This window comes from Epithele typhae, assembly GCF_022376455.1.
Source record: "Epithele typhae strain CBS 203.58 chromosome Unknown BXZ73scaffold_11, whole genome shotgun sequence".
Taxonomy (NCBI): Eukaryota; Fungi; Basidiomycota; class Agaricomycetes; order Polyporales; family Epitheliaceae; genus Epithele; species Epithele typhae.
The window spans coordinates 499,312-514,717 of NW_025954202.1; the positions used below are offsets into that span (position 1 = coordinate 499,312).

At 57.8% G+C, this 15,406-nt stretch overlaps 4 protein-coding genes across 4 annotated transcripts; 3 read left to right on the forward strand and 1 right to left on the reverse strand.

Moving 5' to 3' along the window:
• Positions 1 to 586: 586 nt before the first annotated feature.
• Positions 587 to 1,974, forward strand: BXZ73DRAFT_88919 (uricase; the record flags this gene model as incomplete). The annotated part of the gene is made up of 7 exons (XM_048025114.1): positions 587 to 732; positions 831 to 874; positions 939 to 956; positions 1,016 to 1,239; positions 1,324 to 1,790; positions 1,844 to 1,882; positions 1,941 to 1,974. 7 exons carry the CDS (start codon positions 587 to 589, stop codon positions 1,972 to 1,974), a joined length of 972 nt encoding a protein of 323 aa, XP_047880047.1.
• Positions 1,975 to 2,466: 492 nt separating this feature from the next.
• BXZ73DRAFT_99361 (NAD(P)-binding protein) lies at positions 2,467 to 3,564 on the forward strand (the record flags this gene model as incomplete). The annotated part of the gene is made up of 6 exons (XM_048027979.1): positions 2,467 to 2,508; positions 2,566 to 2,586; positions 2,643 to 2,777; positions 2,835 to 2,941; positions 3,010 to 3,323; positions 3,377 to 3,564. The coding sequence occupies 6 exons, from the start codon at positions 2,467 to 2,469 to the stop codon at positions 3,562 to 3,564; spliced, it is 807 nt and encodes a 268-aa protein (XP_047880048.1).
• A 251-nt stretch (positions 3,565 to 3,815) lies between these two features.
• BXZ73DRAFT_88921 (fucose-specific lectin) lies at positions 3,816 to 4,920 on the reverse strand (the record flags this gene model as incomplete). Its single annotated transcript, XM_048025115.1, has 3 exons — positions 3,816 to 4,010; positions 4,102 to 4,297; positions 4,397 to 4,920. 3 exons carry the CDS (start codon positions 4,918 to 4,920, stop codon positions 3,816 to 3,818), a joined length of 915 nt encoding a protein of 304 aa, XP_047880049.1.
• Positions 4,921 to 13,952: 9,032 nt separating this feature from the next.
• BXZ73DRAFT_75905 (kinase-like domain-containing protein) lies at positions 13,953 to 15,214 on the forward strand (the record flags this gene model as incomplete). Its single annotated transcript, XM_048022306.1, has 6 exons — positions 13,953 to 14,169; positions 14,229 to 14,372; positions 14,430 to 14,551; positions 14,699 to 14,783; positions 14,839 to 14,925; positions 14,991 to 15,214. The coding sequence occupies 6 exons, from the start codon at positions 13,953 to 13,955 to the stop codon at positions 15,212 to 15,214; spliced, it is 879 nt and encodes a 292-aa protein (XP_047880050.1).
• Between the last annotated feature and the right edge of the window lie 192 nt (positions 15,215 to 15,406).

The window sequence follows — 15,406 nt, forward strand, 5'->3', positions numbered from 1 at the left end:
TGCCACTACGACTCACCACTAATCCCCGTCTCGCTCCCCCGCGTCGTGCATGGCGCTTTGTCGACAAAACATCGTACAGTGTAGATATATACAACTCAGCCTGGAGTACTCATCCCCGGATTCCACGCACCCGGTCCGCTCGGTGCGCGGTATGTATAGTATTGGTCGCGGTAGCGGTATACAATGCCTTTGGCGCATCGGTATCTGGTTTCGTTCGTCTGCGAGTGAGGTGCTTTCCTCGGTAACTCGTCGCGCATATTGCAATCGACGAGAGTTTGCAACTTCGACATTACTCAATCCTTTCCACGCGCGTTTCTGACATCTGACCGCCACCAAGACCGCGTCCGCCTGGACAGGCCGAGACTGGGATGCCGATAAGATAACAGGTCGAGGCACGTCGGGACTCAGCCTCGGTGAGCGTGGCTGCCTCGCTCATCTCACCATCCCACTCTACCTCCCCGCTTGTTCTCATCCTTACCCCTCGTGAGCTGCCTCGTACTCAGCACGGACGAGGGCGCTGACCAGGTTGCCCACAGCTAAACAGCCCCTCCGCCCACTACACCCCCACGCCCGCGCATACACGAAGATGTCGACCGAGGAGCTCTCGTACCTCTCGCACGCCCGCTACGGCAAGGACAAGGTGCGCGTCCTGCGTGTCGTCCGCGATGGCGCGTGGCACACCGTCGTCGAGTACAACGTCACTGCGCTCGTCGAGGGAGCGATCGAGACGAGGTGCGTGGCCGCTTCCCCCCTCTGAACGCAGCGGGCATGGCGCGGGAGACGGTGTGGGAGGGGCAGAGGAGCTGATGCGACGCGATGGCGGTCGGCAGCTACACGAAGGCGGACAACAGCGTGGTCGTCGCCACGGACTCGAGTGCGTCCATGCGTACTCGTTCTCTGGCTGTCCGCTGACAGCCACCCGTTCGTATCCCGTCCAGTCAAGAACATCACCTACTGTAAGTCGCCCCCTTCCTCGTCTTACTGCCCCCAGCTTGATCGCTCAGCCGATGCGCAGATCTCGCGAAGACGTCCCCATACGTGCTCGTGCCGGAGCGGTTCGCGATCCACCTCGGGACGCACCTGGTGTCCAAGTACGCGCACTTGACGAAGGCGTTCGTCGCCGTCGAGCAGCTCCGGTGGGCGCGCGTGCCGGTCGCGCAGGGCGCGGGCCAAAACCCCAAGCCCCACCCGCACTCGTTCTTCCGCGACGGGGACGAGAAGCGGTTCGCGCAGGTCGAGGTGCGTCCACCCCTCTCTCCCTCTCTCCCACCGGGGTCCCCCGAACGCCAAACGTCCCCCATCGCTCATCCGTCCCGCGCGCAGATCGACGCGACGGCGGGCAAGGATAAGCTCGTCGCGCGCGTGACGTCCGGCCTGCGCGACCTGCTCGTGCTCAAGAGCACCGGGTCCGGGTTCGAGAACTTCGTGCGGGACGAGTACACGACGCTGGCCGAGGTCGACGACCGGATCTTCTCCACCTCCGTCGACCTCTCGTACACCTTCGCGCCGCTGCCGGTCCCCGCGCCCGCGGACGGGCAGGGCCGCGAGCTCGTGGCGCCGGCGGAGAAGGGCACGGCGTGGGACGGGGACGCGGTCGCGGCGGCGGCGCGCGGGGTGACGCTCGAGGTGTTCGCGACGGACGAGAGCGCGAGCGTGCAGGCGACGCTGTACCGGATGGGCCAGCGGATCGTGGCGGAGAACGGGGGGGTGCAGACGGTGTCGTACGCGCTCCCGAACAAGCACTACGTCCCCGTCGACATGAAGTACATCGGGGTCGACAACTTGTCGCCGTGCGTCTTTTGCTTCTGCTGCGCGTGTGGACGCCGTGCTGACGCGGCTGCAGGCCGAAGGCGGAGGTGTTCGTGCCCCTGGCGGCGCCCAGGTGCGTGCGGCGATATCCTGGATTATGGACGCTCATGTTCAACGCCGGTCTTCTGCAGCGGCCTTATCACGGCTACGGTGTCCCGCAAGTGAACGGCCAACACGAGCAGAGGCCGCACCGAGGGAAGTGGCGTTCGCGCATGATGCCGCGTTGCGTCCCCGGAGCGTGTGTAATCCACCGTAGTCAATCACACGTGCTGTATCAATAACCACCGTAATCTCGCTTGCCTACCCTGCCGCTGCAGTCGGAGCACCCTCCGAGCTTGACGAGTGCGCAGAACCAAGTGGGATGCGAATATGGGGTTCCGCAGGGCTCAACCGCTCGTCGGGCACCTTCGAAACTCGTGATGAGGATTGACTGATCGTAGCGGGGGTGAGAAGGCCGTGGATTCGAAACCACAACGCGCCTCAGGTGGGCCGAGGCAATCGGAGACATCCCGACGAAGTGCCTTTTGGGAGGCTGATAGCGGACGACAAGCTCCGGGGTTCGCGCCTGCGTTGGTTCACATCAAAGGCCGCGCGTGGGGCATATAAGAAGACATTGCAGCCCGCCGTCCTGCACCTCCTACTGCCAACTTAGCCAGCATGCCCTCCTACGTTATCGTCGGCGCCTCGCGAGGTATAGGCGTGAGCTTCCCCCATCTCTCCTGTCGACAATGGTGGATCTGACTCCCGTTTTCACAGCTCGAGTTCGTGAACACGCTGGTACGTCCATCGAGCAACGCTCCCGACCTCTCCCCGAATTTGTGTGTCGTCCACAGAGCAAAAGCAAAGACAACGTCGTCTTCGGCATCGTCCGTTCTCCGGAAACCGTCGCTGCGCTCAACGCCCTCGCTGCCGCCCAGCCGAACGTGCACGTCGTGAAGGGCGACTACACGGACGTAGCCAGCCTTACGGTGAGCACCACAATATCTTCCGCCGCTCGCTCGCTCATCGCGCCGCGGGACGGACAGGCGGCGGCGGACGCGGTCGGAAAGGTCACTGGGGGCACGCTCGACGTGCTCATCAACAGCGGCGCGATCCAGTTCTGCGCGAACACGTTCTCCAAGATCACCGAGTAGTGCGTCCACCCGCCGTCTCCGTTCATGCGCGCCTCGTAGCTGACCCGCACTCTCGCATGCGGCGCAGCCCGAGCCCCGCCGCGCTCGACGCGGACTTCCTCATGGGCCTCCAGGCGAACGCGCTCGGGCCCGCGCACGCGACGAACGCGTTCCTCCCGCTCCTCCGCGCCGGGCCCACGAAGAAGGTGGCGGCGCTGACGTCGCCGACGTCGGACGCGGCGCTCGTCGCGCGCTCGGGCTTCGGGCTGAACTGCTTCTACAAGGCGGCGAAGGCGGCGCTGAACGTGGTCATGGCCGACTTCGCGGTCGCGCTGCGCGAGGAGGGCTTCGCGGTCGTCGCGATCAGCCCTGGGGTCGTGAACACGTTCACGCCGAACCCTGGTGAGTCCGCGTTGGTGGGTTCGGTGTATGGCGCGGCTGACGGGGGGCAACAGACGACGAGCCGCCGGAGGGGTTGAAGGGCGTGTGTGCGCTGTTCAAGAAGTACGCGCCGGAGTGGGACGGGAGGATCATGAAGCCGGCGGAGTCGGTGAGGTGCATGCTAGAGGTAATTGACAGGCTCACGCCCGAGGACAGCGGGGCAACTTTGGGGCACCATGGAAAGAAGGAGTGGCTGGCGTGAGAGGTGAAGCTGTGGCAGGAAACGAATATTGTTAAGACGTCGACTTTGAAGTGGTTCCGTAGCCTGGATTCTAGGGGAATAGTGTATGCTTGTGCATTCGACCTGGGTACACGATTCTCACGGGAACAGAGGACAAGTGGGTCTGCTTCTCGAAGCTAGCTTGTTTCGATCCTGACCTGCTCCTTTAGTCGTCATTATCGTATCCTCCTTCGAGATCGACGGCTACTTACTTGTGGTCAATCATAAGCGAACTAGAAAGGGGGCAAGGGACTGGCACATTCGATCCAGCCGTCGCCGTTGAACACGAACTCGGAGAAGCTCGTGACATACGCGCCGGTCTGTATGTAGACGCGCAGGTCGGCCCCCTTGATGCTGAGCGCCGAAATACGCGAGGCCGGCACGCTGGCTTCGGAGAACCCGCCGTCGTACCAGCCCGAGCCGTCGTGCTGATGGATGGGAATCAGCGCTGCGATATCCGGAGTGCCCACAGAACTTCGGGAAACCCCAATCGCTCCCAGATGCGAATTCATCACTCACCGCCTTCTCGCGCACCGTGCCGTCCGCAGTGTCGTAGTAAACGCGGACGTGCGCAGACCCCTCCCACGAGACGACGGCGAGGGGGGTGCGGGGGAAGGGACCGGGGAAGCTCAGGCCGCCCTTGTACCAGTACTTGGACTTCCTAGCGTCGTGGGCCCGCTCGATCACCTTGCCCTCGGCGTCCTGGAAGTAGACGCTGGGATTTGGAGTGTAAGTTCCGTATCGGCAACTCATCCGAGAGGGTTGTTGGGGGAGCAAAGAGGAGGTAGACTCGTGCCTTGAGCCCTTTACCTACCGGATGCCGATTTCGTTGTCATTGTTGCCCCACGCGGTGACAGCAATGGCCGTTCCAGGAAGGGCGGGGCCGAGGTTCTGGTCCTTGTACCAACCATCGGAATTGCCGTCGACAAAGGAATACTCCTGGATCGAGTTGTCCTCGGCCTGGACGTAGACACGCAGCTTGCGCTTCTTGGCCAAGAAGACGGCACCAACGCTCGAGTAGGGGGCGACCCTGAACTTGCCTGTCAGGCCGCCCGAGTACCACCCCTTGCCCTGGTCGTAAGCGAACTCGGAAATGGTGTTATTTTCCGCAATGCCGTAGACACGGATGGCTTCCAACTCGCCCAGGGACGTGGCCGACAGCGGGCTTGTCAACTTGACGCTGCCGATAACGTTCTTGGCTACGCCGCCGACCCACTTGCCCTCGTAGTTGATCTGGCGGACGTTTCCGTCGTTGCTCAGGACGTAGAGCCGGAGGCGGCCCCCGCTGTTGACGGCCGCGATGGGACTGAGAAGGGCGATCTCGTTGATGTGGGCCATGATGGATCTGAAAGTCCTGTTGTGTGCTTCTGCGCTATGTCTTGGAGATTGTCTGTTGGGTCTGGGGGTCTTGTGCTGCTCTGAGTTGTAAGGAGGCACAGGCCCAGCCCAATATAAGGAACCAGGCGACTCACAGGGTGCGCTTTCCCGCGCAGATGCTGGCCGGCCGTGTGAATACTGTACCATAATACTTCAAACGAGCTCCGACGCCTTTCGCCCGATCCTTCCGTTCACCATCCTCGTCAGCTCGCTCGCTCTGTTCATTCGGACCAAGCTCTACAGCACCCTCACGCGCTGTGCTGCGCCTCTTCCCGCGCCACCCCTGCCAGTTTACCATCCGCTCGTCCTCTGGGCGTGCTCACCCGATGCGCTCGTTTGCGCCCATACTCGACCGGGTCTTGGAAGACGCACACGTGGTGCGACGCCGTTCACTCACGGTCGTGCGAGCCCTTGTCACCTGCCCGTCCAGCTCGGCCCCTCGGCCTGATAAGTAGGCTCAGCGCAAGAAGCTGATGCAATACACACATCTACCGTAGTCCCGGCCTGCATCAAGGTAAGACTAGGCAAATATCAATGCGTATTCACTAGCGCTAATCTTCAAATACAAAAGGGTGCGTGACGGACACGGCATCACGCCCACCGTCAATCTAGTAAGCAGTGGCAAACGCTCTGTGGAACGAGGTCTCAGTCGAGCTCGTGCGCGACAAGGATGGTGGCCATGGTCAAGCTCGTCTCCGCCGTTCAGCTGGCCCCAGGTAACCAGTTACCAGATCAACGGCTTGTCCGCATTCAGCGTGGCACGTGACCTCCCATCTCCGTGGCTCGGAGCTCCCGCCGCGGACAGGGTAGCTCTCTCCTGCTTAGACTACACTCTGCTTCAGATGCGCAAAGTCTCTCGCCAACTACACATCGGCGCACCACGCCTTCGCAGTGGTCTCATGAATGCTAGTGCTCTGCTGTGAGCACAGGTGATTTCCCTGGTGCATCTGTTGCGATAGCCTATCAGCAGCTACGGATGCATCAGCAAAGTGCGTATCTTCTTGTCACGCATCGTGGCGTTTGACCGCGCTCGGCGCTTCCTGATAAGGACATGCCGTCTTTTGTCTGCTAGACGGCTGATGGCAATACATGACAATCAATTGCGTGCTCTACTATTGCTTGCAAAGCATGGCATATATAATATAGACCAACGCCTGCAAGTCGAGGGTTTGACATGTATGGTAACATATGGTGGGGTGGGAATACTGGTGGGCACATTATATATATTGCACACTCCTGGGGCACGGTGTCGTACATTCCGTGCACATCCTCGGCACGGGGCTCAAGCATGGCTCGCGAGCGCGCGGTTGAGCATCGCACGGACGGGCGCGGGGGGCCGTGGCCGTCGGCGCGGGGGCGGTAGGCGGGGACGGGGCGCAGGGTGGAGACCCAGACGTCGACGAAGGCGAGGGTCGGGTGGGGCGGGAGGCTGTCCGCGTCCGAGACGTCGTTCTCGCGGCCCTCGAAGACGAGGTGGCGGAGGCGGGGGGAGAGGTGGAGGAGGGCGAGGTGGGGGGCAGACGCGGGGGAGGCGGAGCCGGACGCGCCGTCCTTATCTTCGGCGTCGCGTCGGAGGCCCATCTCCTTGTAGTCGCGGAACTCGAGGTAGGTGAGCGCGGCGCCGTGCGGGCGCCCACCTGGACGCGCGTGACAAGCGGGAGTGAGGCGCGGCGGGGGCGCGTCGGGCGTGCCGTCGGTGTGGGCGGAGGCGCCGGTCGAGGCGTGGGGCGAGTCGGGGCGGGGGCGGTCGAGGCGGCCGACGTCGTACGCCTTGGAGAGGTTGAGCTCGACGAGCGAGGGCAGTGAGAGGGGCTCGCGGCCGGCGGGGTGGCCGACGTTGATCGCGAGCGTGTGGAGGTAGGCGAAGGGGGCGAGGACGTGGAACGGGGCGGTGAAGTGCGGGGTGCCGCCCTGGGGCCACTGCTCGAAGCGGGTGTGGGTGTTAGAGAGGTGGGAGACGGCGGCGGCGACTCGGAGGCGGTTGTGGAACGGGTAGAGGGCGACGCGGCGCCGGGGCTCGTCCTCCATCGTGAAGAGGCTGTCGGTGAAGATGAGGGTGCGGATGCCGGTGCAGTGGGTGAAAATGTAGACGAGGTTGCGGACGACGGGCTCGCGGATCTCGAGCACGACGCGGGGCAGTCGATGAGGAAGAGCTTGACGAGCAGGCCGAGCGCGGGGTCCCCCGTACCCCCAAGCCTCCTGGTTCGCCCACCTCCGAGCTCCACCCGAATGGTCCCCACTCCCCTCAATGATGCCTCACATCGCTATCCACTATTGAATATTGAGGTTTTCCACTTGCAAGGACTACAAATGCAAGAAATCTCGGTGCTGAAGAAAACGACGTACCTGGCAATCGCCCCAGTGCGCGGGCGAGCCGCGCATCTGGGCCCTAGATCTGGATATGCACACCAGGAGTCGATGCAACAAGGCACGTCGTCCGGAATCGAAGGCTGAGCGCCGCTTGAGCTGCCTGGAGGGCGCTGTTGGCTGCGCGCTCTCTTGATTCCGGACGATTCTACGATGAGTCGCGAGGTGGAAAGCCGCAGGGAGAAGGGGATAGGCGCCCAAGACTTCGCGGACAGATTAGTGGGGCAAGCAGAGTTCAAGTCAAAGACTTACCATGGTCTGATTGCACACATGATAAGTAGATGGGCTATTGCGCGTCTTCAGCGCTTCAGCGCCCGCGCAGACAATAACTTATAAGTACTTAGGGCAAACAAAACGCATCGGCGCGAGCTGCGCGTCTACTGAACGCCTCCCGCAACCGCCATCATCACCCCCAGTGCCACTCGCCCCACAGACAGGTATATGAAGAGCACATACCTAGTGCAATATCTCCACCCTCATTTTCTCATCTGACTTGATCATGGTCTTCCCCAGCCTCTCACAGACTGCGTATGCAACGTCCAGGGCAAGTCGGACACGGCCACCGGGTCTCACCACACCCTGGGTGGCAGGTGGCTCACAGAATGAGATCAGGCGCACACCGGTAAGTGGTAGCCCATTGAAATGCGTCTAGCTGAGGTCCAATCACGCGATCAGGCTACCCTTGGTGCTTCCAGTCGGACTCACGGCAAGTGCCCTGCTGCGGCCGGCGCTGAGCCTCTCGAAGGAGAGGCACGTCCCGCCCCTGCCGCTCCAATGCAGCCGCTTCATCGCCCCGATGGTCCTCGTTTCCCCCTCCTCTTTCATTCTCTGAATGTGGAACAGCGAGAGAGTGATAATGACTACTCTGCGTCTCTCGCGATCGGATACCCGCCGCCCTCGGAAGACCTGTTGCTGGCTCGGACGCCACTTGCCGGTCCCGTCCCATTCCGTCACCCCCGTAGAGACATGGACGGCGATTCGCGACTCGCGACCATCAAGTCGCTTGGCACGCGTGCTGGGTAAGTGACACACTACATCTAGTATTGATGCATGCCCTATCTGATCTTCCTTTCTGCAGTCTCGAAACTCGCCAGAAGTCAGGGTACGAAAAAATCCACGATTTCAGCCGCATTATCTTGAGTTACAGCGGCCTCTGCGTACCTTAGGGGGCGTTTCTCCCGCCTGGTCTCGCCAATCACGAGACAGCAACTGGATTTTGTAAGTTGTCTGTCCCCCGGCGACCACAGATGGACGTTCAAAGTGCGGAAAGCTCGCGATTGACTTGTGTTCTTGCGTCTCCATACCTCCAGTAGTCTTGTATTATATTTTTCATGATCTGATCACTTCTTCTGAATGATTACGGCGTGTTTTAAGCGTCTACTGTCCGATGTGTGTGCACTACAAAACCTGACCTTACATGGCAGCCTATGACAATGGTCTAAAATCATTGCGTCAGATTACCATGCCACGCCTTGTGTATGGTCGAACAACTACAATGCGTGCAGCCAGGTATTGCCATCGTCTCCCTCGTGTATTGCCATCGGCCCCCTCGTGTATTACAATGCGCGGCGGGAGAAGACAATTGTCCGACCAACCGGCGTCTAGCAGGCGGTAGATTGCCATGCCAGACGACCGATGGCCGTCTACGGCTACCACCCTGTAATACGTGATATGTCTTGTGATTACTTACCATGCAATACGGCCGTTGATCACGCACTGCAACGCATTATCTTCAAATCCCCCGTTTTGCTGATGTGCATCTGGACGGATCTGGCGATCCGTGATGCGCGCCCGTGGAGACGCGCCTCGGTGGGCGGCAAGGACGTGTGGCGCGCATCGCGTCCCTCCCCTTCACCGTCCTTGCTCTCCTCTACCACCCTCGCTACCCTCAGCCTCCCCGCTCTGCCCAGGCAGACGATAGCGACCATACGGTCGACTGTCGTCTGCTATTGGACCCCGGTGTCACCAGGTGACACCGACCTTCCCTTCTCCGACCGACCTCGACCTCGACCTCCTCCCTCGACCTCGATCCCACCCTATACCCACCTTCCCGACCGCACTCAAAACAAACACACCGCACGAGGACGTCCATTCGGACGTCCACAGTATGGAGATTGGAATAGGGGGCCGCGGCGATGCACCGCGGCGCTCGTTGGTGAGTCCTCCGCTCGGTCCTTCTGCACTCCCGATGCCCACCCATGCCCCTTGCCTACGACAGACTGAGGACGTCCACCCTTGGACGTCCTCCTCCTCCGAACCGCTCTCCTCCACCCGCTCTCCTCCGTCCGCGTCGCCCACCTGCGCCATCCGCCTCTGCGTCGCCCTCCTCCTCACCCTGCGCCGCCCATGCCTGCCGCCTCCTTCGCGCCGCCCTCCTCTGCCCGTGTCAACCGCCTCCGCATCACCCTTCTCCTCCCGCGTCACCGCGCTCCTCCGCGTCACCTTCCTCCGCCTCTGCCCTTCTCCGCGTTGCCCTCCTCCACCCTCGTCACCTGCCTCCTCCCCGCACCTCCTGCCCGCGCCGCCCTCCGCGTCGTCCCGGCCCACATCACCTCCTCCGCCTGCGCCGCCTCCTCTGCCCGCGTCGCCCGCCCTCTTTGCTCTGCGCCTCCTCCCCCTTCGCATGGCGCGCCCCCGCCCGCGTCGCCCACCACCTTCTCCGCCTCGTCCCGGCCCTCCGCGTCCCCCGCGAGCCCTCCACCTCGCTCTCCTCCGCCTTCGCGTCCCTCACCTCCGCCTCGCTCGCCTTTGCGTCGCCCGCGTCCGCGTCTCCCGAATTCACGTCGCCCTCCTCCGCCTTGTCCTCTACATCGCCCTCCACCTCCTCTTAGTCCCTCCGCCTCCTCCTCTCCTGGCTCTCCGCCTCATCCTTCTCACCCGCCTCCGCCTCTGCTTCCGCGTTGTCGTGGGCTGTGGGTTACTTACTAGCCCACTTATGTAGTAGTTTACTAATAAATATATTTCTATCACTGATCATATGCAAGATGTGGTGTGAATCAAAGAGGGAGACGAGCTCACCGTTGGAGACGGCGAGCTCAGGTGGCAGGGCCCGAGGTGCCGGTGTCCGGACATCTCGGGATCCGTGCGCGCTCGGGGAAGGCGGTGTGGAGCGCAACCGGGCCGGCCGGCACCAGATGCATCCGCGCCTGCCGATAGGCTATCGCAATGGATGCACCTGGTGAATCACCACTGTAGATGGGAGAAGGCTGGAGAGACCGCTGGGCTTGCCCTACATAAGGAATTGAGGGACCTTCACATGTCACTTGATGGGAAGGCAGGATATATGTCGTTCCGCCACACCATCGGCCTCTGCGACAATGGTGAGCCACTGGGTGGCGCCAGAATACCCTGCCACTGGCGTTCATATCAATGACAACATACACCGCTACTGGCGTTCGGATAAGCTCATATGAGTGGGCGCTCTATACCTGCTACTACCGTCTATATGTACCACATAGCCACACATATGAGTGCCCTCACACCCTGCCACCTATACATATTATAAAAGTGGCTGCTTATATGAGTGCATTAGTGTCTTTCCCTCATATGAACTTTGTAGCGCCTTGCCACTCATATGAGCGCGTCCCCTCATATGAGCTCGCCCCCCTCATATGAGCTCGCCCCCCTCATATGAGCTCATCGGCGTCTCACCCCTCATATGAGCTTATTAATATCCCACCCTTAATATGAATGCACCAGCATTCCACAGCTCCCATTAGCACATCTGGGAACTGGCATACTCTATTGCATGCATGTGTGTATAGGTGCACCCATGCCAGAGCAATTCTTCAGCTTATCATATCACTGAGACACAGGAACTGCACTCCGAAAGAACAGGAAACTGCACCAGCTGTGCAACCGAAACAGACAGAATGGGTGCCCATTAGTTCCATTTTTATTCACACAATGCGCAAAGAGAGAGCAAGAAACCCATGATAGAAAGTGCAAGGCTCAAGCCGATCTCCGCAATCGGCAATTGACTCCCCCCGGGGGTCACCTCCAGGCCGGTAATTGACTCCCCCCGGGGGTTGATCTCCGAGTTTTTGATCACCTGTGTATCTCCGAGTTTTTGACCACCTGTGTATCTCCAACTTTTTGATTGCCTGTGTATATTGTCAGCCTTCATTACCAGACTGCCTGTATCTATTACCGACTTTTTGGACATCTGTGTGTATTACTGCTTTCATTGCCGAGTTTTTGATTGCTGGTGCCTGTTACCGGTCCTCATTACCAACTTTTTGACTGCCTCAATCGATCACTGATTCTTTGTTCGCCTCCAGCCTTTGATACCGAGTTTTTTATCACTGATATTGGTAATATTAGATGGGTTAGTCTGCCTGTACTAAACACCCTCTCCCTAGGAAGTCACCCTTCACAGCTGCATGTGTTGATGGAAATTGACCAAGCTGTTTTCTGGATCAGGTAGTAGCATGCAAGAGCTGTGGGTGTGCAAATCTGGAGGGCAGTAGCTGCAAAAGTGAGGGAGTAATGGGGTATGATATTCTAAAATGACATACCAAACACAGACCTGGGATGAGAGTGAATCACATCCCAGACACCTAGATATATTCACAGAGGATGTTTTAAATGCAATGCAGAAGAGAGCGCACAGAAATCAGGATTTCCGATGAAGATACAAGATATGTGTGGAAAGTGGAAGTTCTGAGAAAACACAACATGCATAAGTTCATGTGCAGACATTATATCAACAGGCTATTTGCTGCATCACAATTGGGTACTATTGGGGTGCTCAGATCGGAATTTGCAAGCTTATCGGTGATGAGATGCATATGGGGCACCATATGTCATTATTTCATGACATACAGTATCCTGACACAGCATATGCTCCGATTAGAATGCTAAAACATGGAATAGAACGGGGTGGAACATAGCTATCCAACGCAGAAAAGACCTTGAAAAACGGTTGAGAATCAGTGGAGATGTGCAAGGTGAGCCAGAAGTGTGGTTGCAGTGAAAAGCGAGGTCAGAGTACATTCAGCATAAACCACACTTCTGGCTCACCTTGCACATCTCCACTGATTCTCAACCGTTTTTCAAGGTCTTTTCTGCGTTGGATAGCTATGTTCCACCCCGTTCTATTCCATGTTTTAGCATTCTAATCGGAGCATATGCTGTGTCAGGATACTGTATGTCATGAAATAATGACATATGGTGCCCCATATGCATCTCATCACCGATAAGCTTGCAAATTCCGATCTGAGCACCCCAATAGTACCCAATTGTGATGCAGCAAATAGCCTGTTGATATAATGTCTGCACATGAACTTATGCATGTTGTGTTTTCTCAGAACTTCCACTTTCCACACATATCTTGTATCTTCATCGGAAATCCTGATTTCTGTGCGCTCTCTTCTGCATTGCATTTAAAACATCCTCTGTGAATATATCTAGGTGTCTGGGATGTGATTCACTCTCATCCCAGGTCTGTGTTTGGTATGTCATTTTAGAATATCATACCCCATTACTCCCTCACTTTTGCAGCTACTGCCCTCCAGATTTGCACACCCACAGCTCTTGCATGCTACTACCTGATCCAGAAAACAGCTTGGTCAATTTCCATCAACACATGCAGCTGTGAAGGGTGACTTCCTAGGGAGAGGGTGTTTAGTACAGGCAGACTAACCCATCTAATATTACCAATATCAGTGATAAAAAACTCGGTATCAAAGGCTGGAGGCGAACAAAGAATCAGTGATCGATTGAGGCAGTCAAAAAGTTGGTAATGAGGACCGGTAACAGGCACCAGCAATCAAAAACTCGGCAATGAAAGCAGTAATACACACAGATGTCCAAAAAGTCGGTAATAGATACAGGCAGTCTGGTAATGAAGGCTGACAATATACACAGGCAATCAAAAAGTTGGAGATACACAGGTGGTCAAAAACTCGGAGATACACAGGTGATCAAAAACTCGGAGATCAACCCCCGGGGGGAGTCAATTACCGGCCTGGAGGTGACCCCCGGGGGGAGTCAATTGCCGATTGCGGAGATCGGCTTGAGCCTTGCACTTTCTATCATGGGTTTCTTGCTCTCTCTTTGCGCATTGTGTGAATAAAAATGGAACTAATGGGCACCCATTCTGTCTGTTTCGGTTGCACAGCTGGTGCAGTTTCCTGTTCTTTCGGAGTGCAGTTCCTGTGTCTCAGTGATATGATAAGCTGAAGAATTGCTCTGGCATGGGTGCACCTATACACACATGCATGCAATAGAGTATGCCAGTTCCCAGATGTGCTAATGGGAGCTGTGGAATGCTGGTGCATTCATATTAAGGGTGGGATATTAATAAGCTCATATGAGGGGTGAGACGCCGATGAGCTCATATGAGGGGGGCGAGCTCATATGAGGGGGGCGAGCTCATATGAGGGGGGCGAGCTCATATGAGGGGGGCGAGCTCATATGAGTGGCAAGGCGCTACAAAGTTCATATGAGGGAAAGACACTAATGCACTCATATAAGCAGCCACTTTTATAATATGTATAGGTGGCAGGGTGTGAGGGCACTCATATGTGTGGCTATGTGGTACATATAGACGGTAGTAGCAGGTATAGAGCGCCCACTCATATGAGCTTATCCGAACGCCAGTAGCGGTGTATGTTGTCATTGATATGAACGCCAGTGGCAGGGTATTCTGTCGGCATGCGCTGGGTGAGCGAGCCGGTTTCCACTTTTTCGTCTTCCTACCCCACGCCGCGACCCTCTACGACATACGTCGCGGATTCAAGAATTGCGACCTTGATCGCGACCTCTTGCTAGTGAAGCGCGTTATCAAGCAGTTGTTACGCGGACTGATCGACATCCACCAGCTCGGTTTCATACATACCGGTCAGTGCGCCCAGTTCGTCGTCCGCGTTTGTGATGTGCTATTGATCTCACACAACTAGATATCAAGGCTGACAACGTTAGTGTACCATTGCGCTGCGATAGCTTGCATGGCGTGCGTGCGTTCTTCGACCACCCTACGCCTCCACTTACGGAGGAATGTGAGGTACCCAATATCCGGGTGCAACTAGGTGACTTCAGCAGCGGTGAGTTTTGCAATACCCCTTCTGATTCGTCTCGCTAAGTGGCGTTCGTTGTAACAGCCATCAAGGCATCGAGGGATACCACTGGCGTCAAGGCCATGCCTAGAGCGGTGCGAGCAGTTGAGATCATACTAGGTAGACGATGGGGCCAGGCCGTCGACGTCTGGGCGCTCGGATGTTTGGTCAGTACCCATTTGCAACCATCAGCCAAGTTTCTTTTCCGCTGACTATGGACAAAGACGATGGAACTCCTTTTCCCAAGCCACCCATTCTTTCCTGAGCATGGTTACGACGAGAGTGAATATGGCGACTATTCACATCTCGCGCAGATGATCGAACTGCTGGGCCCGTTTTCTGTCCAAAGCCTAGCGAAGTGCCCGGAGAAAGTGCGAAGCAGGTTTTTCCGTCCGGATGGTAAGACGCGTAGATATTGTGGGAGCCCCATTGTTTACTACCTTTCCCAATCCAGGATCGCTGAAGCCCGCGGGCCAGTTCTTAGCCGAGAGTTTTGCGAGGTGCCCAGAGGAATTGCGCAGCGAGATCTTTCACTCGAACGGTGAGCAGTGCAGAGATCCTGGATGCTCTCAGCTCACCCGTCGCTTCTTCGATGTCGTAATATAGGATCACTGAGACACCCGGACGTGATGAAGCTCCCTCGTCGTGGGACTCTCCAGCACCTGTTGAGAAACGCTGGACTGCGTGGCGCTGAATTGGACGAGGTGCACACATTCGTGGGCCGAATGCTGACGTTAGACCCAGACCACAGGCCCACGGCGGCGCAGCTTCTGGAACTCCCGTTTGTTGGACAATTCGATTTGCTCACCAATGGTCCCATGGAGTCGTAGCGTATGCTTTTGTGTTCGAACTGTTACCCGTGAATCAAATCATTGTGCTTTGGCAGCATCATTTATCGCTCGTCCCTTGATCGTCCTGGGACTGGTGACACACATCCCACATCCGATGGAGATTCCTCAGGCCCATTTCCCCCCTGCCTCGGCTACGCTGGAGGTATCTATCCCAGCTGAAGGTGCATGAAG